The 22795-nt window shown below is 41.1% G+C and overlaps 1 protein-coding gene across 1 annotated transcript; it reads left to right on the forward strand.

Moving 5' to 3' along the window:
* Positions 1 to 23: 23 nt before the first annotated feature.
* On the forward strand, positions 24 to 20301 carry LOC140548874 (rho guanine nucleotide exchange factor TIAM1-like; the record flags this gene model as incomplete). The annotated part of the gene is made up of 16 exons (XM_072672056.1): positions 24 to 105; positions 2165 to 2609; positions 2693 to 3049; positions 6962 to 7159; positions 7347 to 7650; positions 9696 to 9868; positions 10632 to 10856; positions 10968 to 11153; positions 12401 to 12547; positions 13450 to 13524; positions 14050 to 14220; positions 14496 to 14600; positions 14725 to 14806; positions 16511 to 16597; positions 19504 to 19716; positions 20201 to 20301. Coding segments are annotated over exons 2-16 (2859 nt in total), but the record flags the coding sequence as incomplete, so codon positions are not given.
* Between the last annotated feature and the right edge of the window lie 2494 nt (positions 20302 to 22795).

Consider the following 22795-nt stretch of genomic DNA (forward strand, 5'->3'; position numbering starts at 1 on the left):
TGCTCTCTCTCTCTCTCTCTCTCAGGCTTATTGGGAGCAGTTGGAGGAGCAGAGCACAGAGATGAGCTTGTCTGAGTTACTGATGTCGGAGGAGCTGCAGCACAGGTAGAGCAGGGACGAACGACCATTTAAGGGTTTCCTTAAAACTTCATACTGGATATTAATGCTATTAGAACTTCATACTGGATATTAATGCTATTAGAACTTCATACTGGACATTAATGCTATTAGAACTTCATACTGGATATTAATGTTATTAGAACTTCATACTGGATATTAATGTTAATAGAGCTTCATACTGGATATTAATGCTATTAGAACTTCATACTGGATATTAATGCTATTAGAACTTCATACTGGACATTAATGCTATTAGAACTTCATACTGGATATTAATGTTATTAGAACTTCATACTGGATATTAATGTTAATAGAGCTTCATACTGGATATTAATGCTATTAGAACTTCATACTGGATATTAATGATATTAGAGCTTCATACTGGATATTAATGTTAATAGAGCTTCATACTGGATATTAATGCTATTAGAACTTCATACTGGATATTAATGATATTAGAGCTTCATACTGGACATTAATGCTATTAGAACTTCATACTGGATATTAATGTTATTAGAACTTCATACTGGATATTAATGCTATTAGAGCTTCATACTGGATATTAATGTTATTAGAGCTTCATACTGGATATTAATGTTAATAGAGCTTCATACTGGATATTAATGCTATTAGAACTTCATACTGGATATTAATGTTATTAGAGCTTCATACTGGATATTAATGCTATTAGAGCTTCATACTGGATATTAATGTTATTAGAACTTCATACTGGATATTAATGTTATTAGAGCTTCATACTGGATATTAATGCTATTAGAGCTTCATACTGGATATTAATGTTATTAGAGCTTCATACTGGATATTAATGCTATTAGAACTTCATACTGGATATTAATGTTATTAGAGCTTCATACTGGATATTAATGTTATTACAGCTTCATACTGGATATTAATGATATTAGAACTTCATACTGGATATTAATGCTATAAGAACTTCATACTGGATATTAATGCTATTAGAACTTCATACTGGATATTAATGTTATTACAGCTTCATACTGGATATTAATGCTATTAGAACTTCATACTGGATATTAATGCTATTAGAGCTTCATACTGGATATTAATGTTATTAGAGCTTCATACTGGATATTAATGCTATTAGAGCTTCATACTGGATATTAATGCTATTAGAACTTCATACTGGATATTAATGTTATTAGAGCTTCATACTGGATATTAATGTTATTAGAACTTCATACTGGATATTAATGTTATTAGAGCTTCATACTGGATATTAATGCTATTAGAGCTTCATACTGGATATTAATGTTATTAGAGCTTCATACTGGATATTAATGCTATTAGAACTTCATACTGGATATTAATGTTATTAGAGCTTCATACTGGATATTAATGTTATTACAGCTTCATACTGGATATTAATGATATTAGAACTTCATACTGGATATTAATGCTATTAGAACTTCATACTGGATATTAATGCTATTAGAACTTCATACTGGATATTAATGTTATTACAGCTTCATACTGGATATTAATGCTATTAGAACTTCATACTGGATATTAATGCTATTAGAACTTCATACTGGATATTAATGCTATTAGAGCTTCATACTGGATATTAATGTTATTAGAGCTTCATACTGGATATTAATGCTATTAGAGCTTCATACTGGATATTAATGCTATTAGAGCTTCATACTGGATATTAATGTTATTACAGCTTCATACTGGATATTAATGCTATTAGAACTTCATACTGGATATTAATGCTATTAGAACTTCATACTGGATATTAATGCTATTAGAGCTTCATACTGGATATTAATGTTATTACAGCTTCATACTGGATATTAATGCTATTAGAGCTTCATACTGGATATTAATGCTATTAGAGCTTCATACTGGATATTAATGTTATTAGAACTTCATACTGGATATTAATGTTATTAGAGCTTCATACTGGATATTAATGTTATTAGAACTTCATACTGGATATTAATGTTACTATAATCAGGTTAATGAAATCTTAATCATTAAACACTCATTTTCATTGCAGCCTCTGAACTATGGGTAACGTGGAGAGTCAGTGTGGTAGCCATGGTTTCTATGGGGACCGGCAGCGGCAGCTGTCACGGAAGCGCGTGTCCCGCTCGCTGCGGCTGTCCGGGAAGCAGTCCTATCATTCCCACCACGCAGGGTCTGGGAAGCCGGAACACCGTAACTCTGAGACCAGCACGCGCTCCAGCAGCACTCCCAGCATCCCTCAGTCCCTCGCTGAGCACGGCCTGGAGCCCTTCGACGACAACGACGCTGGGCTTCCGGACTTCAGCGCCCCCATCTGGGTGGACCGAGTGGCTATGAACCTGCGGCCCATGACCTTCCACACTGACCCCACCAGCACCTCAGCCTCCGAAAAGGAAAATACACAGGAGAGCACCGAGCCACACGGGGGCACCAAATCCCCTCAGCCCCGGGACGGCAGCAGCTTCAAGAAGAATTCGGTGAGTAGTTTAGTTTTTATTATATTTTAATTTCATATCTGTTTTAAGTTCTAGCTAATAACGGTTCTCTCTCTCTATGTAAGACGAAGCGTTCTAAGTCGGCGGACATGTGGAGGGAGGACTCTCTGGAGGTTTCTCTTTCCGACGCCAGTCTGGAGAACCTCACCAGCACAGAGGAGATTGCGGACGCTCCAGACTCCACGCGGGCTAACTCACTAGACGAGCTGTATGGGCCGCAGAGCCACGGACGCTATGTTAAACGCCACAAGGGCGGCGCTATAGGGGCGGACAGCGAGGAGGACAAGATGCTGTCTCCGTGCGATGACGACGGCACCAATTACGGAGCGTTCACCCTGCCCTGCCGCCGGTCACACTGCCTGTCAGAGGGAGTCACCAGCCACCAGGGGGCCATGCAGGGCAGACGGGCGCAAACCATACAGGTACCAGCTTTTGTCTGTTTTTTATGGGCATGTCCCAAACCGACCTCTACTTGAATATGTAGTGAACTTCTAGCTAGGGAGCAAGAGAGTTGAACAAGCTGGACATGTGACACTGATAGCGTAGCCTGTTCTGTACGAATGCTGTAGGACTAAATTGCTAAATTGACCTAAAAAGGGTTTGAATGTGTGTTACATAGGAAACAGGCTAATTTGATGCTTTTCATTTTATGTTAAATTGAGAATTTTTAGGTTTGATTTCCATGTTATTTGTGCTTTTTCAACTAACAGGGCTGAAAGCAGAGGGGTTGAAAGTAGCAGGACTCACAGTCTGTACTGTACTGTGGCTGGAAGTAATAGAGTAACATTAACAGGGTTCAAATGGGTGTAACAGGATTGAAAGTAACAGGCCTGAAAGTAACCGAAGTAAAAGTGGAAAGTTACACAGTCAACAATAACTGAGTGTAAAGTTACAGGTTTAAATAACACAGTTGAACAGTACTGAAAGTAACAGGGTTGACCGTAACAGATCTGAAAGTAACAGGCTTGAAAGTAACAGACCTGAAAGTAACATGCCTGGAAGTAACAGGCCTGAAAGTAACAGGACTGAAAGTAACAGGATTGACAGTATCAGGCCTGAAAGTAACAGGTTTGAAAATAACGGGGCAGTAAATAACCAAAGTGAAAGTGGAAAGTTACACAGTTGACAGTAACAGGCATTAAAGTAACAGGGTTGACAGTAACAGGCATTAAAGTAACAGGGTTGACAGTAACAAGCATTAAAGTAACAGGGTTGACAGTAACATGCCTGAAAGTAACAGGCCTGAAAGTAACAGGACTGAAAGTAACAGGATTGACAGTATCAGGCCTGAAAGTAACAGGATTGACAGTATCAGGACTGAAAGTTACAGGTTTGAAAATAACGGGCAGTAAATAACCAAAGTGAAAGTGGAAAGTTACACAGTTGTTAGTAACAAAATTTAAAGTAACAGGGTTGACAGTAACAGGGTTTAAAGTAACAGGGTTGACAGTAACAGGCTTTAAAGTAACAGTGTTGACAGTAATAGGCATTAAAGTAACAGGGTTGACAGTAACAGGCATTAAAGTAACAAGCCTGAAAGTAACAGGCATTAAAGTAACAGGATTGAAAGTAACAGGCATTGAAGTAACAGAGTTGACAGTAACAGGCCTGAAAGTAACAGTGGTGGGCAGTCTGTACTGTAGAGGGGTTTTGCTCACTCTTGCGCTCTGATGTTTTAACTGGACGTTAAAATCCCCACAGAATTTCACCTCTTGCAGGGAGTTTGAACTGGCTCTGGCTGTCATTGCTTCCCCACCCTACTGTTCATCAAGCTAAATCCACAGCTGAAGAAGCAAACCTCCTGAGATCCTGCATTTGAGCTAAAAGGGGGAAACTGGGGGGTTACTGGGAGAGATACTTGGCCAAGTTACCCCTTTATTTTGGCTCAGTATACTGGGATTTGAACCGCCAACCGTATGGATGTTATTGGATTAGTGGTGCTGCATTCTCTGCATGCTTCCAGCTCCGACCGAGGAGCCGCGCTGATCTGTGGAGCGTTCACCTCCTTTCTTATGCTAATGAGGGCCGAGTGACATGGGAACACACTAGGAAATATGTGTGAGAGAGAGAGAAAAGTTAATGTGTGTGTGTGTGTCTGTGAGTGTGTGTATGTTGGTGTGCCTCTATCACAGAAGAGATGAATGGCGTGCCGCGCCGGCCTGTGAGGGTCATGTGACCCTCAGTAGATGCTGGGTTTGCCCCCCCCCCCCCCCCATGTGTGTGTGCAGCAGTACAAGGTGGTATTGTACAGTACACATGCAGCACACTACTCTCTGTAAACACACCCAGGCTAGCTGCTAACGCTGCAGTAGCTCGCTGTAACAGCATGTCTTCAGCGTCTGAGGACACTGTGGGGTCTGCAGGTCAGGTAGGAGAGGGGCTTCAGAATGAGGGACTTCAGAATGGGGGAGATTGAGCAGGAATGGAAGATACTGGACTTGGTGAAGTGTGAGCAGGGGGTATGCGATATGGGCTGAAGTCTTACTGCGCTATTTTTGTTTTTTCCATATATATATATATATATATATATAATCACCAATAATGGTTGATATTTAAAAAAAAAACGATTGCAATATAAGAATAAGATATTTGGCCCTGGCCATACATCTAGAGTGCCAGTAGAGGGCGCACCAGTGCCATGTACTGACAGGAAGTGAGTGTTCCCCATACACTTTTTAAGCTAATTGACTTTAGCTTAATTTTCTGTTTACGTTTTTCTGTGGATGAACAGGGTTGAAAGTAACAGTAGAAGGTAGCAGAGTGGAACGTAACAGGGATGACAGCAACAGTGAATGTAACAGGATGGAATTTTACAAAGCTGAAGGTAACAGGACTGAAAGTAACAGGGCTGAAAAATTCATGTTAGAAAGTTGAAAGTAACAGCGTGGGAAGTAATAGTGCTGAAAGTAACATGGTGGAATGTTACATAGTTAAAAGTAACAGGTCTGACAGTAACAGCTTTGTGAATTACAGGGTTAAATGTAAAAGTCCTGAAAGTAAAGGGGTTGAAAATCACAGTCCTGAAAGTAACAGGGTTGAAAGTAACAGTCCTAAAAGTAACAGGGTTGAAAGTGACAGGGTTGAGAACCACAGTCCTGAAAGTAAAAGGGTTGAAAATCACAGTCCTATAAGTAACAGGGTTGAGAGCCACAGTCCTGAAAGTAACAGGGTTGAACATCACAGTCCTGAAAGTAACAGGACTGAAAGTAACAGGGTTGAACATCACAGTCCTGAAAGTAACAGTCCTGAAAGTAAAGGGGTTGAAAATCACAGTCCTGAAAGTAACAGGGTTGAACATCACAGTCCTGAAAGTAACAGGACTGAAAGTAACAGGGTTGAAAGTAACAGGACTGAAAGTAACAGGGTTGAACATAACAGTCCTGAAAGTAACAGGACTGAAAGTAACAGGGTTGAACATCACAGTCCTGAAAGTAACAGTCCTGAAAGTAACAGGGTTGAAAGTAACAGGACTGAAAGTACCAGTCCTGAAAGTAACAGTCCTGAAAGTAACAGGACTGAAAGTAACAGGGTTGAACATAACAGTCCTGAAAGTAACAGTCCTGAAAGTAACAGGGTTGAAAGTAACAGGGTTGAAAGTAACAGGACTGAAAGTACCAGGGTTGAACATAACAGTCCTGAAAGTAACAGGACTGAAAGTAACAGGGTTGAACATCACAGTCCTGAAAGTAACAGGACTGAAAGTAAAGGGGTTGAAAATCACAGTCCTGAAAGTAACAGGGTTGAAAGTAACAGTCCTAAAAGTAACAGGGTTGAAAGTGACAGGGTTGAGAACCACAGTCCTGAAAGTAAAAGGGTTGAAAATCACAGTCCTATAAGTAACAGGGTTGAGAGCCACAGTCCTGAAAGTAACAGGGTTGAACATCACAGTCCTGAAAGTAACAGGACTGAAAGTAACAGGGTTGAACATCACAGTCCTGAAAGTAACAGTTCTGAAAGTAAAGGGGTTGAAAATCACAGTCCTGAAAGTAACAGGGTTGAACATCACAGTCCTGAAAGTAACAGGACTGAAAGTAACAGGGTTGAAAGTAACAGGACTGAAAGTAACAGGGTTGAACATAACAGTCCTGAAAGTAACAGGACTGAAAGTAACAGGGTTGAACATCACAGTCCTGAAAGTAACAGGACTGAAAGTAACAGGGTTGAACATCACAGTCCTAAAAGTAACAGGGTTGAAAGTAACAGGGTTGAAAGTGATATAGTTCAGAGTAGCAGGTCTGAGAACTACAGGCTGGTATATAACAGGAATGACAGTAACAGTAGATGGTAACAGCAAGCATATGTGTGTGTGTGTGTGTGTGCTTGCTTGTATGCAGGATGTCACGGCGGGTGACGGCAGCGAGCTGGAGGACAGTGGGATTGATGGGCTGATTGGAGACAGTGAGGTGCCCCAGCCCCGCCGCTATAAGGCCATGTCCGCCTCTTTCTCTGCTTACTCCACACCAGCGGGGGGCGCCTTTGCTGGCAGCGACAGCGGCAGCAGCAGCGGGGCTGGAGCTGGAGAAGGAGTGCAGGTAAGCCAGGTTTATGGGCAGCCTGTCCTCGTCCTGTTCATGTCTGTTACACTAAAAACGTGAGGACCGAGCACCACCGGGGGGGTTGTGCATTGCCACTGATCATCATGGTTTCGGTATAATGGGAGGAATGGGAATCGGCCGGGCTCCTCGTAAACTGCTTCTCTGGCTGTGTCTTCAAACGCAGGGCGTGTATGAGAACTTCCGGCAGGAGCTGGAGAAGAGCGCGTGCCAGGCGGAGCGGGCGGAGGAGCGGGCGTCGGCCTTGAGCGACGAGCAGAGCAGCATCACGCTAAGCTCCGCCTACCACACAGAGCCCATGCTTGGCCTGGCCTATCACGTGGAGCCATTGCTGGGAGTAGCTGCCGCTCAGGGCAGCGTGCGCAAAGCTGGCCGGCTGACCATCAAGAACCTGCTCGTGCACAAGAAGAACAAGAAGGTGGAGCTCGCCGCCCGCCGCAAGTGGAAGAGCTACTGGGTCTCCCTCAAAGGTGCTGTCTCAGTGCTTCACCTCCTGCACAGCTCTGTTATTCATAAATCACAATATTCATAATTCATATTCATTCAAATATGCCATTACATTAAGGCACACCTGCAGTTCTCACAATTAGCCACTAGGGAGCAGCATTATATCATTCAACAATAAATAAACACTTGCCTGAACTGGCCTGAAATAAGTGGACACAATATTTTTTTAATTATGCTTTTATCCACTGCAATTGATTTGCTTTCTGTTCTGTCTTATTACATTATATTGATTAGTAACTACAATAAATATCAAAAGAATAATTCTAAATGATTCATAGTAGATATTGAATAATTCATATTTCATTCTGAACTATGCTGATCAGATAGATAGATAGAACATATTTAATCATTTATTTATTTATTTTAGTCGATGCTGAATCATTCATAACAGGTGCTCAATAATTCAAAGTAGATATTGAATAATTCATAGAGATACTAAACAAAATAACTCATGGTTCGAATCAGATCGTGTTTCTGTGGCATTTGTGTTGTTTGCATTAGTGATTTTTATTTTGACAGTTTTTTGTATTTGAGACTTTTGTTTTGACATGGTTTGTTTGCATTAGTGACTTTTATTTTGACACAGTTTACATTAGTGACTTATTTTCACAGTTTGTTTGCGTTAGTGACTTTTTGATATGGTTTGTTTGCGTTAGTGATTTTTATTTTGACAGTTTTTTGTATTTGTGACTTATTTTCACATGGTTTGTTTGCATTAGTGACTTTTATTTTGACACAATTTGCATTAGTGACTTTTATTTTGATGGTTTGTTTGCGTTAGTGACTTTAATTTTGACAGGTTTTTGTATTTGTGACTTATTTTGACACAGTTTGTTTGCATTAGTGACTTTTATTTTGATGGTTTGTTTTTGTTAGTGACTTATTTTGACAGTTTGTTTGCGTTAGTGACTTTTATTTTGACAGGTTTTTGTATTTGTGACTTATTTTGATGGTTTGTTTGCGTTAGTGACTTTTATTTTGACAGGTTTTTGTATTTGTGACTTTTATTTTGACACAGTTTGTTTGCATTAGTGACTATGATATGGTTTGTTTGCATTAGTGACTTTTATTTTGACAGTTTGTTTGCGTTAGTGACTTTTATTTTGACAGTTTTTTGTATTTGTGACTTATTTTCACATGGTTTGTTTGCATTAGTGACTTTTATTTTGACACAATTTGCATTAGTGACTTTTATTTTGATGGTTTGTTTGCGTTAGTGACTAATTTTGACAGGTTTTTGTATTTGTGACTTATTTTGACACAGTTTGTTTGCATTAGTGACTTTTATTTTGATGGTTTGTTTTTGTTAGTGACTTATTTTGACAGTTTGTTTGCGTTAGTGACTTTTATTTTGACAGGTTTTTGTATTTGTGACTTATTTTGATGGTTTGTTTGCGTTAGTGACTTTTATTTTGACAGGTTTTTGTATTTGTGACTTTTATTTTGACACAGTTTGTTTGCATTAGTGACTTTTATTTTGACGGTTTGTTTGCGTTTGTGACTTTTATTTTGACAGGTTTTTGTATTTGTGACTTTTATTTTGACACAGTTTGTTTGCATTAGTGACTATGATATGGTTTGTTTGCATTAGTGACTTTTATTTTGACAGTTTGTTTGCGTTAGTGACTTTTATTTTGACAGTTTGTTTGCGTTAGTGACTTTTATTTTGACAGGTTTTTGTATTTGTGACTTTTATTTTGACGGTTTGTTTGCGTTAGTGACTTTTATTTTGACGGTTTGTTTGCGTTAGTGACTTTTATTTTGACGGTTTGTTTGCGTTAGTGACTTTTATTTTGAGGGTTTGTTTGCGTTAGTGACTTTTATTTTGACGGTTTGTTTGCGTTCGTTTATTTCGGGTCTGTTTTTTCTGTTATCACGTCACTGTTATGGTGAGACTTCAGATACTCCTGGACTCTGGAGGGTGACTCTTCCTGTAATACTTAGAGTTGCTTACTGAAGTGATGACGGAATTGGTCGCACATTAAATCGTGCTTGTTGGTTTTCCCAGGATGCACTCTGTTTTTCTACGAGACGGATGGGCGTTCGGGAATCGATCACACCAGCGTTCCCAAACACGCCGTATGGGCGGAGAACAGCATCGTGCAGGCTGTCCCGGAGCATCCCAAAAAAGACTTCGTTTTCTGCCTCAGTAACTCCATGGGGGACTCGTACCTGTTCCAGGTAAACATGCTGAATCAGTTTTGAATCAATCAATTAGTATCTGAATCAATCAATTCAGATACTGAATAATTAATAGTGGATACTGAATAATTCATAGTGGATACTGAATCATTTGTAGTAGATACTGAATAATTCATAGTGGATATTGAATCATTTATAGTGGATACTGAATCATTTGTAGTGGATACTGAATAATTCATAGTGGATACTGAATCATTTATAGTGGATACAGATTCATTCATAGTGGATACTGAATCATTTGTAGTGGATATTGAATCATTTATAGTGGATACAGATTCATTCATAGTGGATACTGAATAATTCATAGTGGATACAGATTCATTTATAGTGGATACTGAATAATTCATAGTGGATACTGAATCATTTATAGTGGATACTGAATAATTCATAGTGGATACTGAATCATTTATAGTGGATACAGATTCATTCATAGTGGATACTGAATCATTTATAGTGGATACTGAATAATTCATAGTGGATACTGAATCATTTATAGTGGATACTGAATAATTCATAGTGGATACTGAATCATTTATAGTGGATACTGAATAATTCATAGTGGATACTGAATCATTTATAGTGGATACAGATTCATTCATAGTGGATACTGAATCATTTATAGTGGATACTGAATAATTCATAGTGGATACTGAATCATTTATAGTGGATACTGAATAATTCATAGTGGATACTGAATCATTTATAGTAGATAATCTGTCTGTCTGTCTGTCTGTCTGTGCAGACGTGTAGTCAGACAGAGTTGGAGAACTGGGTGACAGCGATACACTCAGCTTGCGCGGCGGCGTTTGCCCGACAGCATCACCGTGACGACACCGTGCGGCTGCTGCGCTCCGAGATCCGGAAGCTGGAGCAGAAGATAGACATGGATGAGAAGATGAAGAAAATGGGGGACATGCAGCTGGCCTCCGTCACCGACACCAAGAAGAGGAAGACCATCCTGGAGCAGGTAACAGGGTGGACAGCACTGCGAGGGGGGGGGTGCAGATGAGGTCATAGTGGGTCAGGATTAGTATCCTAGTAACCCCACCCCCCCACCCCCTTTCTCTCTCTCTCTCAGATCTTCCTGTGGGAGCAGAATCTGGAGCAGTTCCACATGGATCTCTTCCGGTTCCGCTGTTATCTGTCCAGCCTGCAGGGCGGCGAGCTGCCCAACCCCAAACGCCTGCTGGCCTTCGCCTCGCGCCCCACCAAACTGGCCATGGGCCGCCTGGGCATCTTCTCCGTCTCCTCCTTCCACGCCCTGGTAACCTTCCCTCCATGTTCTCTCCATCAATCCTTTGTCTCTCCATCTTCTCTCCATTCATCCACCCTCTCTCTATTCCTCCATCCTCATCTGTCCTGCCCTTCATCCTCTGCCTCCCTCCTTAATTCTTCTTTCCTCCATCCTCTTTCCATCCCCCACCCTGGCCTCTCCACCCCTCCATCCGCTCTCCATTATTCCAACTACTTGCCATCCCTCCATCCTAACCTCACTTCTCCATCTGTCTTTTATTTTTCCATTCATTCATCCATCCATCCATCCTCTCTCCACCCCTACACCCTCTCCCTCCAACTCTTTACTCATCCCTCCATCCTTTTTCCATCATTCCATCTTCACGTCCCCAGCTCTCCAACCTCTCTCCATCCCGCACCCTCACCTCTCCATACCTCCATTCTCTCCATCCATCCATCCATTCCTTCATGTTCTCATCACCCCTCCATCCTAAGCACTCCATCCCTCCACCCTCACTTCTCTCCATTCATCCATCCTCTCTCCACCCCTTCACCCTCTCCCTCCAACTCTTTACTCATCCCTCCATCCTTCTGTCCTCCCTCCATCCCTCCATCCTTTCTCCATCATTTCATCTTCACTTCCCCTCCATCCTTTGCCTCCTTATCTCTCCATTCTCTGGGCATCTTCTCCGTCTCCTCCTTCCACGCCCTGGTAACCTTCCCTCCATGTTCTCTCCATCTCCATCCTCACTTCTCTCCATTCATCCATCCTCTCTCCACCCCTTCACCCTCTCCCTCCAACTCTTTACTCATCCCTCCATCCTTCTGTCCTCCCTCTATCCCTCCATCCTTTCTCCATCATTTCATTCTCTCCCTCTATCCTTTGCCTCCTTATCCCTCCATTCTCTCTCTCCATTCTTCCATCCCTCTCACCATCCCTCTATCCTCACCTCTCCACCGCTCCGTCCTCATCTCTCCACCCCTTCACCTTCTCTCCACCCCTCCTGTGAGTCGCTTATGAAAGTGCAGGAGGATATTAAAGTCTTAAAGTTGGTATTAAAGATGACGTTTTTAATTAAAGTGATTGAACGTCTCTCCGGCGTGGGATAGTTGGAGGTTCTCGGACAGTGATGTCACATCATTCACTTTATTACCGTTAATAAAACCATACAGCTCAATAATCCTATAATGCACCACCGATCTAATACTGACTGCACACACTGACTCCTTTACCAGTATCAGTGCCACCTATACGTGTGTGTGTGTGTGTGTGTGCAGGTGGCTGCCCGTACGGAGTGTGGGGTTCGGAGGCGTCCTCACGCCGTGTCGCGCTCCACCAGCAAACGCAAGAGTCGCTTCTCTTCACTTTGGGGTCTGGAGACCAGCACCAAGAGGAAAAACAAAACACACCCCTCCATAGAACAGGTACACACACACACACACACACACTTACTCACACCCCTCCATAGAGCAGGTACACACACTAACCCATTACCTCAGCTCCAGCCAGCAGGGGGTGCAGTGTAGCCTCTGTTCTCTCCTAAACTGCACCAATACACTTCCATTATTCTACATTTTAAATACAGCAGTGTGACATGGAGTGTTTATTGGAGTGTTTATTAGAGTGATATGGAGTGTTTATTAGAGTGATATGGAGTGTTTATTAGAGTGATATGGAGTGTTTATTAGAATGATATGAAGTGTTTATTGGAGTGATATGGAGTGTTTATTAGAGTCATATGAAGTGTTTATTAGAGTGATGTGGAGTGTTTATTAGAGTGATGTGGAGTGTTTGTTAGAATGATATGAAGTGTTTATTAGAGTGATATAGAATGTTTATTAGAGTGATGTGGAGTGATGTGGAGTGTTTAGTAGAGTGATGTGGAGTGTTTGTTAGAATGATATGAAGTGTTTATTAGAGTGATATAGAATGTTTATTAGAGTGATATGGAGTGTTTATTAGAGTGATATAGAATGTTTATTAGAGTGATATGGAGTGTTTATTAGAGTGATGTGAAGTGTTTATTAGAGTGATATGGAGTGTTCATTAGAGTGATGTGAAGTGTTTATTAGAGTGATATGGAGTGTTCATTAGAGTGATGTGAAGTGTTTATTAGAGTGATATGGAGTGTTCATTAGAGTGATGTGAAGTGTTTATTAGAGTGATATGGAGTGTTCATTAGAGTGATATGGAGTGTTTATTAGAGTGATATAGAATTTTTATTAGAGTGATATGGAGTGTTCATTAGAGTGATATGAAGTGTTTATTAGAGTGATATGGAGTGTTTATTAGAGTGATATGGAGTGTTTAATATTTGTGTTTGCAGGTCTTTGCTGAAGGGGAGGAGCCAGTGAAGAGGAATGTTCTGGAAGGAATGTTTGAGGACTCATCGAGGACAGCTGTAAGCTTCATCCATCCACCCATCCATCCACCCATCCATCCATCCATCCACCCATCCATCCATCCATCCATCCATCCACCCATCCATCCATCCACCCATCCATCCATCCATCCATCCATCCATCTATCCATCTATCCACCCATTAATTCATTCATCCACTCATCCACCCATCCATCCATCCATCCATCCTTACGTTGATCCATCCCTCAGTCTATTGTTTTTCCTGCATGTTTGTGTATTCATCCACTCACCCGCCCATCCACTCACTCTTACATACCTCAATCTATTCTTTTACCTGTATAAGTTCATCCATCCATCCATCCAGCCCTCTATTAATCTTGTATATCCATCCATCCATCACTCCTCTCATTCACCCACTAATGCATGTATCCATCCGTCATTCTACACATTCGTTCATATAGATTGTATATGCTGTAAAGATGTAAAGGTCTAGCCTATCTAGACTGTGAAGACTGTGGGTCATAAGCCAGTCTTACAGTGTGGTTCGCTCTCCTCCTGCTGTAGAAAGACGACCCGGTGGGGGTGAAGGGTGCGGGACGGCCAGGCACAGAGCAGGACACCTGGGCGAAGGACCACCTCACACCCTCCTGGGTGTGTTTACCCAACGGCCGGCCTGTTCTGTCCATCATCCGGCCCGGAGAGTCCGCACTGGACACGCTGGAGATCATCTGCAAGGTAAAAAAGAGCGGCTTCTGAAGGGGCAGTAGTTACGCTGGGGCCGGTACGTGGCCGTCTGTAGGAGAGGGTGATCTTCAGTCGTGGTGAGCTCGGTTCAGCTGAAGCAGGGTGAATTTCCCACTCTGAGGATGAGGTGGTTGCATAAGCAGAGCTCGGGGTTGTTGTTACAGTGTTGTTTTGGCTCACAGCGAAGAACAGTGCTCTCTCTTTCTCTCTCTCTCTCTCTCTCTCTCTCTCTCTCTCTCCCTCCCTCCCTCTCTCTCTCTCTCCAGGCTCATGGTTTGGACCCCACTAAGCACTACCTGCGTCTGAAGTTTCTGATCGAGGCGCAGGTCCAGTTCTACATCCCCAAACCAGAGGAGGACGTATACGACCTGGTACATGCTTAGAGTTGTCATCGCCATAGCGATGGACAACAGTGCGACAAAAAATACCTTAAACTATCGTAAAACTGTATCCGTACACTCCGGAGCGCTAAAGCACCTCCCTCTCCCCTCACAGCTGTACAAGGAAATCGAGCTGTGCTCCAAGATCAGAAAGGTCATTCAGTTTGACCGGGACGAGTCCTGCATGATCGGATACGGTGAGACTGACATGCATATATATATATATATACACAATACAGTGCAATTCATTAAAATAATACCATATGATATGATACAATATGATGTATAAAATGATATGAAATTATGTAATTATATACATATTTTCATATGATGCAATGATACATATGGTATGATATGACATGTGACATGATATGTCATATCATATGATATGTGAAATGATGCAGTTTAATTCACAATACAGTATAACAACAGACTATGTACTGTGTATATATATATATAGTATATATACACACTATATATATACACTAACTATATACTGTATACTACATTGCATAGGCCAATACTACAGTAATTATATATACTAACAATATACTATATCCTATATTACAAAGGCCAGTTTGACAGTAACAATAAACACTAACTATATACTGTGTATTCTGTATATTGGATATATACACTAACTATACACTATGTACTATATTACATATAGTATATATACAATATTACAATAATGATGAACTATATGCTGTATATATTGTATATTGTATGTACTCTAACTATATACTGTATTTATACACCAACGGTATACTATATTGTAAAAAAAATGATATACTACTATACAGTATACTACACTATATACTGTATACTGTATATACACTGAGTATATACTGTATTGCAAAAGCCAATACTACAGTAACAGTTACCACTAACTGTATAATGTATATTGGATATATACACTAACTATATCGTATATTGCAAAGGTTGCTATTACAGTGATATACTATAAAAACTATATTCTATATCCTATATAAAGGCCAGTTTGACAGCAACAATGAACACTAACTATATACTGTATATTGTATATATACACCAACTATACACTATATACTATATTGTAAAAAAAACACATCACCATAACATTATATACTGTATACTGTATATACACTGAGTATATACTGTATTACAGAAGCTAATATAACAGTAACAGTTACCACTAAATGTATACTGTTTATTGGATATATACACTAACTGTGCAGTGTACTATATTGAAAAGGTCAATATTACAGTAACAGTTAACACTATATACTGTATATTGTATATATACATTAACTATGTCCTATATTGCTAAGGTTGCTATGACAGTAGTAGTAACATTAACTATGCACTGTGTATATATACACTAACTATATACTATGTTGCAAAGTCCAGTATGACAGTGACGATTAACACTAACTGTACAGTTATATACTCCAACTATATACTATATACTGTACAGCTCTATTGCAGTATTACTTTAACACTGTTATAATACATTATGTTATAACCCTGTTATGAAGCATCCTTCCCAAGGTATGGAGTGTATATGAGCATTGTGACGTTTTATATTATATATATATATTTATAATGTGGTATATATAACTTCAGTAACGTGGGAATAATGCTTCATAACAGAGTTATAAACATCCATAACTGTACGTTAAGGATTCTTATAGCGATTCAGTGTCACTTACATCATAAAGTGCCTGATGATGTTATGTAGTGAACAGTGATCACAGGTACTCCAGTGTTGCTTTATAGAGGCGTTATTCAGTGCTTATTAATGTGTTATGAAGTCTCGATATAGGTCGCTGCAAATCGAGCGGTACCGCAGGAGCTAATCTGTGTTAGCTAATCGCTTCCATTTCTCTCTCTCTGTGTCTCTCTCTCTCTCTCTCTCTCAGGGTTCTCCATCTCGGTGGTGGAGGACGACAGCGTGCAGCAGCTCTACATTACTGACGTGAAAGCAGGAGGATTAGCGTTTGCCAAAGGTTCATTACTGCTCTTCTCTGCTTCATTAGCGTCTCTTTCTCTTCTGTCCCCCCACTCTCTCTCTCTCTCTCTCTCTCTCTCTGCGCTGTAGGCTGTGTGTTTCTGTAGACGTTGGGGGATCAGTAAGGGGTGTTATTGCAGTTGCCACGCTGCGTTATGTAACACGCGTATTGAGAGCTTTGTGGGGGTTCGGCGAGGCCGGAATTAGCCATGCTAGCTGACTCACGCTCCACACTGGAGGAAAAGGAAGCACCATTATGTCACCCGGCCCCGTTATCCAAGACTCACGCTCGTTTTCCAGGCGCTGCGCTCGACGCTCGGCGCTCGGTGCGGTAGCGAGGCTAGCCGGGGAAGTAGTCCATATTTCCATAAAAACTAATTGCGAAACAAAAAACGTGATTGGATTCACCATGACGACGCCACGCCCCTGGTGAGATGTAGCTACGATACACGCTATGATGCTTTATCTTTGGTCCAGTCCCAATTTTGCAGCATATTAACCCCATATAGTGGTAATTCTACAGCATACTACTCTGGTCCATACTTCTCAGGTCCAATCACAATGTTACAGCATATTACCCTGATTCAATTATAATTTTACAGCATGTTACCTTGGTCCAATCACAATTTTACAAGATATTACTGTAGTTCTATAACAATTTTGCAGTATGTTACTTTGGTCCAATCACAATTTTGCAGCATATTAACCCGATCCAATCATAATTCTACACCATATTACCCCGATCCAGTCATCATTTTTTAGCATGTTACCCTGGTCTAATCACAATTTTGCAACCGATCACAGTATATTTCTGTGGTCCAGTCCCAATTTTACAGCATACTACTCTGGTCCAATCACACTGTTACAGCATATTACTTTGGTCCAATCACAATTTTGCAGCATATTAACCCGATCCAATCATAATTCTACACCATATTACCCCGATCCAGTCATAATTCTTTAGCATGTTACCCTGGTCTAATCACAATTTTGCAACCGATCACAGTATATTTCTGTGGTCCAGTCCCAATTTTACAGCATACTTCTCTGGTCCAATCACAATTTTACAGTATATTACCCTGATCCAATCATAATTCTACAGCATATTACCCTGATCCAATTATTGCATTAATTTTACAGCATGTTACTGTGGTCCTATAACCATTTTACAGTATGTTACATTGGTCCAATCACAATTTCGCAACATATCACAGTACATTACTGTGATCCAATCACAATTTTACAGTATATTTCTGTGGTCCAATCACAATTTTACAGTATATTTCTGTAGGCCAGGCACCATTATACACCATACTACTGTTGTCCAATTGCAGTTTTACGAGATACTTCTCAGGTCCAATCACAATGTTACAGCATATTACCCTGATTCAATTATAATTTTACAGCATGTTACTGTGGTCCAATCACAATTTTACAGCATTCCAGGCTTCTCCAGAATTCTCTTCAATATGAGAGAATCACAGCCTCAACAGTCGACAGCGCTGGTCTAAAGGCAGCCAGAACCGAGGCAGAACTTTCTTCAGGAGTACAAGCGTTATCAGTGTAGCCTCATTAGTTCAGTGTGAGAAGTCCTGAAAGCGAATGCGGGCGGCGGATCAGATCAGTGAAGCCGTTTGAACACAAGACAAGAACAAGGCTGAAGTGGTGCCAGCCTGAGAAGCACTGCGTGGGCCGCCGCCGCTGAAGGTGACGAATAGCTTCATGCTCAGACTTGCCGGCGCTTCTGAAACTTGCCCGAGTTTCTTAATGTGGACATTTCACACCTTCTTGAGAAGTGGGCCAGCTTCGGGGGTCTGGAGCCCGAGACCGTGCAGAAGTACGGGCCCTAGTTGGTAGAGAGGAGTGTTTATGGAGTGTTTATTGGGGTTTTTTATTCGCCCCACGTTGCTCAATGAAACGGCCACTAGGGGGCCCAATAGTGGAATGGCATTGGGCGCCTTAAGTTCAGCGGAAAATCCATCCAAAATCTATACAGTAACTGGCTATAAAATCATAATTGGATCAGGGTAATATGCTGCAAAGTTGTGATTAGACCAGAGTAATATGCTTTAAAGTTGTGATTAGACCAGAGTAATATCCTTAGAAATTGTGATTAAACCTGAGTAACTGGCTGTAAAATTATAATTAGACCAGAGTAATATCCTTAGAAATTGTGATTATACCAGAGTAATATCCTTAGAAATTGTGATTAGACCAGAGTAACTGGCTGTAAAATTATAATTAGACCAGAGTAATATCCTTAGAAATTGTGATTAGACCAGAGTAATATCCTTAGAAATTGTGATTAGACCAGAGTAATATCCTTAGAAATTGTGATTAGACCAGAGTAACTGGCTGTAAAATTATAATTAGACCAGAGTAATATCCTTAGAAATTGTGATTAGACCTGAGTAATATCCTTAGAAATTGTGATTAGACCTGAGTAACGGGCTGTAAAATTATAATTGGATCAGGGTAATATGCTCTAAAATTGTGATTGGACCAGAGTAATATGCTGTAAAATTGTGATTAGACCAGAGTAATATGCTGTAAAATTGTGATTGGACCAGAGTAACATGCTGATAATGTAGCTAACAAATAACAGAAGCTAATAAATCGCCATTAGAACCAATTAGTGTGGTTCTAATAGAACGCTAGCAGTGGGCAAATGTAAATTTTTAGCTATGCTAACATATTTAAGTCCATGTTCTAGATAACAGCGAGGAGACATACAGTGTCAGAGATTGCTGACCACCTCCACATGGCTTAGGCATGCAGTTAGCGCTATGCTAATTGGTGGGTTAAAAGCTAAGGGTTCATAGCTTGTTAGCTATGTTAGCCTCGTACATTAGCTTAAATGAATGTTACGTGTGAGGGTAACGCGAGCGCTTCGATGGTTTACAGGTCTGAATGCGGGCGACGAGATCCTGCAGCTCAACGGGAAGAACTCCAGCACGCTGACCTTCTCCGACATGAAGGCTGCGTTCTCTCAGGCGTCCCTCTCGCTCACGGTCAACACACTGCCCCCGGTGGACCGGAGACAGCACTGCTTCCAGCCCCCAAGGCGATCCGACTCTGTCCAGCACCTCTACACTGACATCTTTTCCCAGAACCAAGGTGAGCTGGGTTAGGGCCAACAGAACCAGGGTGAGCTGGGTTACAGTAAGAACCAGCAGAACCAAGGTAGGTTGGGTTATTGGCAGAAACATCAGCACCAGTGAGAGTTGGGTTATTGCAGCAGCATGGTTGTCTGGGTTACCAGAACCAGAACCAAGAGAACCATATCAAGTTTCTTCACCAGCAGAACCAGCATTGAGTTATCTTATCAGCAGAACCAGTGTGTCCAGCTCGGTTATTGACAGAACTAACAGAACCAGGGTGATATGGGTTAATGTCAGAACCAGCGGAACCAAGGTGAGCTGGGTTATTGGCAGAACCAACACAATGACTAGAACCATGGTTATCTAGACCATCAGGGTCAAAAGAGCTATATTGAGTTCCGGCTGGATCACCGACAGAACTAGCAGAACCAGGGTTATTTGGGTTTCTGTGAGTCTGGAGATCATCATCTTCATTCCCTACTGACCTTTTGTCTTCTCAGAGGAGATTTTGGACGATGGAGTTGGACTCATTTCAGAGACATCAGGGGACAGTCTGGACGAGGACTCCGAGCTGTTCAGCGAATATGACGACTACAGAAAGGTAGATGGTTTTACAGTCTATTACTCTGGTCAGATCACAATTCTAGAGCATGTTACAGTGGTCCAATCACAATTTTACAATTTAGTACAGCATAATACTGTGATTCAATCACAAGTTTACAGTATATTTCTGTGGTCCAATCACAATTTTACTGCATATTAAAGCATATTCCTGTAATCTAATCCTGTAGTCTAAGTTTACTGTATATTCCTGTGGTCCAATCACAAGTTTACAGTATATTTCTGTGGTAATATCACAATTATATAGCATATTATTGTGGTCCAATCACAATTTTACAGCATATTAAAGCATATTCCTGTAGTCTAATCCTGTAGTCTAAGTTTACAGTATATTTCTGTGGTCCAATCACAATTATATAGCATATTATTGTGGTCCAATCACAATTTTACAGCATATTAAAGCATATTCCTGTAGTCTAATCCTATAGTCTAAGTTTACTGTATATTTCTGTGGTCCAATCACAAGTTTACAGTATATTTCTGTGGTAATATCACAATTATATAGCATATTATTGTGGTCCAATCACAATTTTCCAGCATATAAGAGCATATTACTGTGGTCAAATCACAAGTTTACTGTATATTTCTGTGGTCCAATCACAATTATATAGCATATCATTGTGGTCCAATCACAATTTTACAGCATATTAAAGCATATTACTGTGGTCCAATCACAAGTTTACAGTATATTTCTGTGATAATATCACACTTATATAGCATATTATTGTGGTCCAATCACAAATTTCCAGCATATTAGAGCATATTACTGTGGTCTAATCAGAAGTTTACTGTATATTTCTGTGGTCCAATCACAATTATATAGCATATTATTGTGGTCCAATCACAATTCTACAGTATATTAAAGCATACTACTGTGATCCAATCACATTTTCTACAGTATCTTTCTGTGGTCCAATCACATTACAAAGCATATTACAGTAAAGTACTGTGATCCAGTCACACATGTACAGTACATTACTGCTGTCCAATCACAATTTTACAGCATTTTACTGTAGTCCACCCTGTTAATATATAGTACTGTTATCCGATAATAGTTTCACCATTTCCTGCGGACCAGTTTCTCCTTATAGCGTATTACTGTGGTCTGATCACATTTTGCAGTATTTTACTGTGGTCCAATCACAGTTCCACAGCACAGTACTGCAGTCCGTTAACAATTTTATAGTATATCACTGTAATCCAGTCACACCTTATTAGACATGTTTCTGTATATTGATATCGATGACATCAGACTACACTGATGTATGAGTTAGGGTTCTACAGCATATTACTGTGGTCCAATCACAGAATTGCAGTGTATTACTGTGGTCCAATGCAAAGTGCTGCAGGATTGCTATTACTGTGGGCTCCTAATGCTTTTACATTGAATTATTATGAAAGATGCTTTTAACTTTGCATCCACACACACACACACACTCAAACACACACACACACACACTCAAACACACACACACACACACTCAAACACACACACACACAGAGAGCTGAGAATAGTCGGTTGCAGTTGTAAGAGGTGTGCAGGGGCACGCTGGTGCTCTAGGCGCCGATGCTTTCCTGCCTACGCTCCACTGTATTCAGACGCAGCAGATCCATCGCGCCGAAAGTGTCTCCAAGAAACAGTGAAAGTGTGCCCGGAGACGAGCGGCAGTCACTCCGCTCCTCCATCTGTCGCCCGGCCCCTTGGAAACCAGGAGCACTCCCGCCACGCCGGTGCTGTTCCTCGCCAATTACTGCGCTTTCATAACCACAGACCGGCTCCGTGATCCGGCCGGACGCCTCCAGCGCCAGCTTCAGATGCTCTTTTCAGACAGTGTCTGGAGGCTGAGGTGGAGACGGGTGCGTGGGTGAAGCGGTGAGGGTGGTGGTCAGTGGTCAGTCTGATTGAAGAGTTTGTGCAGCCTCCTTATGTCATAACGAAAACACCCTTATAACCACCCTTATAACCATGCAGCGACCCGGCAACCACATATCAACCACCTCGAGTAGCTTTGCAGCCACCTAGCAAACACCCTGGCAACCATCGGTCATGGCAAGGCTGATATAGAAATACCTGAAACTGTAACAGTATAGAAACCAGCAAGCAACACCCTAGCAACCACTAGAAATCCTTAGTAACCACCCAGAAAAACTACCCTAAGTTGCATAGGAGCCAGCTAGCAAACACCCTGGCAAACATCAGTCCTGACATAGCCGGCATAGCAATACCCAAGCAACTACCTGAAACAGTAGCAGTATGGAAACCAGCAAGCAATACCCTAGCAACCACTAGAAATCCCATTACAGCTTCTTATAGAAATAGTCAGTCATGGCATAGCCAACATACCCAAGCAACCACTACTCATGGCATAGCCAACATACCCAAGCAACCACCTGGAACAGTACAGTAACCAGCAAACAACACCCTAGCAACCACTAGAAATTCCACAGCAGCTCCTTATTCACGCCTTGAAATC

The sequence above is a fragment of the Salminus brasiliensis genome, unplaced genomic scaffold (assembly GCF_030463535.1).
Source record: "Salminus brasiliensis unplaced genomic scaffold, fSalBra1.hap2 scaffold_153, whole genome shotgun sequence".
In the NCBI taxonomy this organism is placed as follows: Eukaryota; Metazoa; Chordata; class Actinopteri; order Characiformes; family Bryconidae; genus Salminus; species Salminus brasiliensis.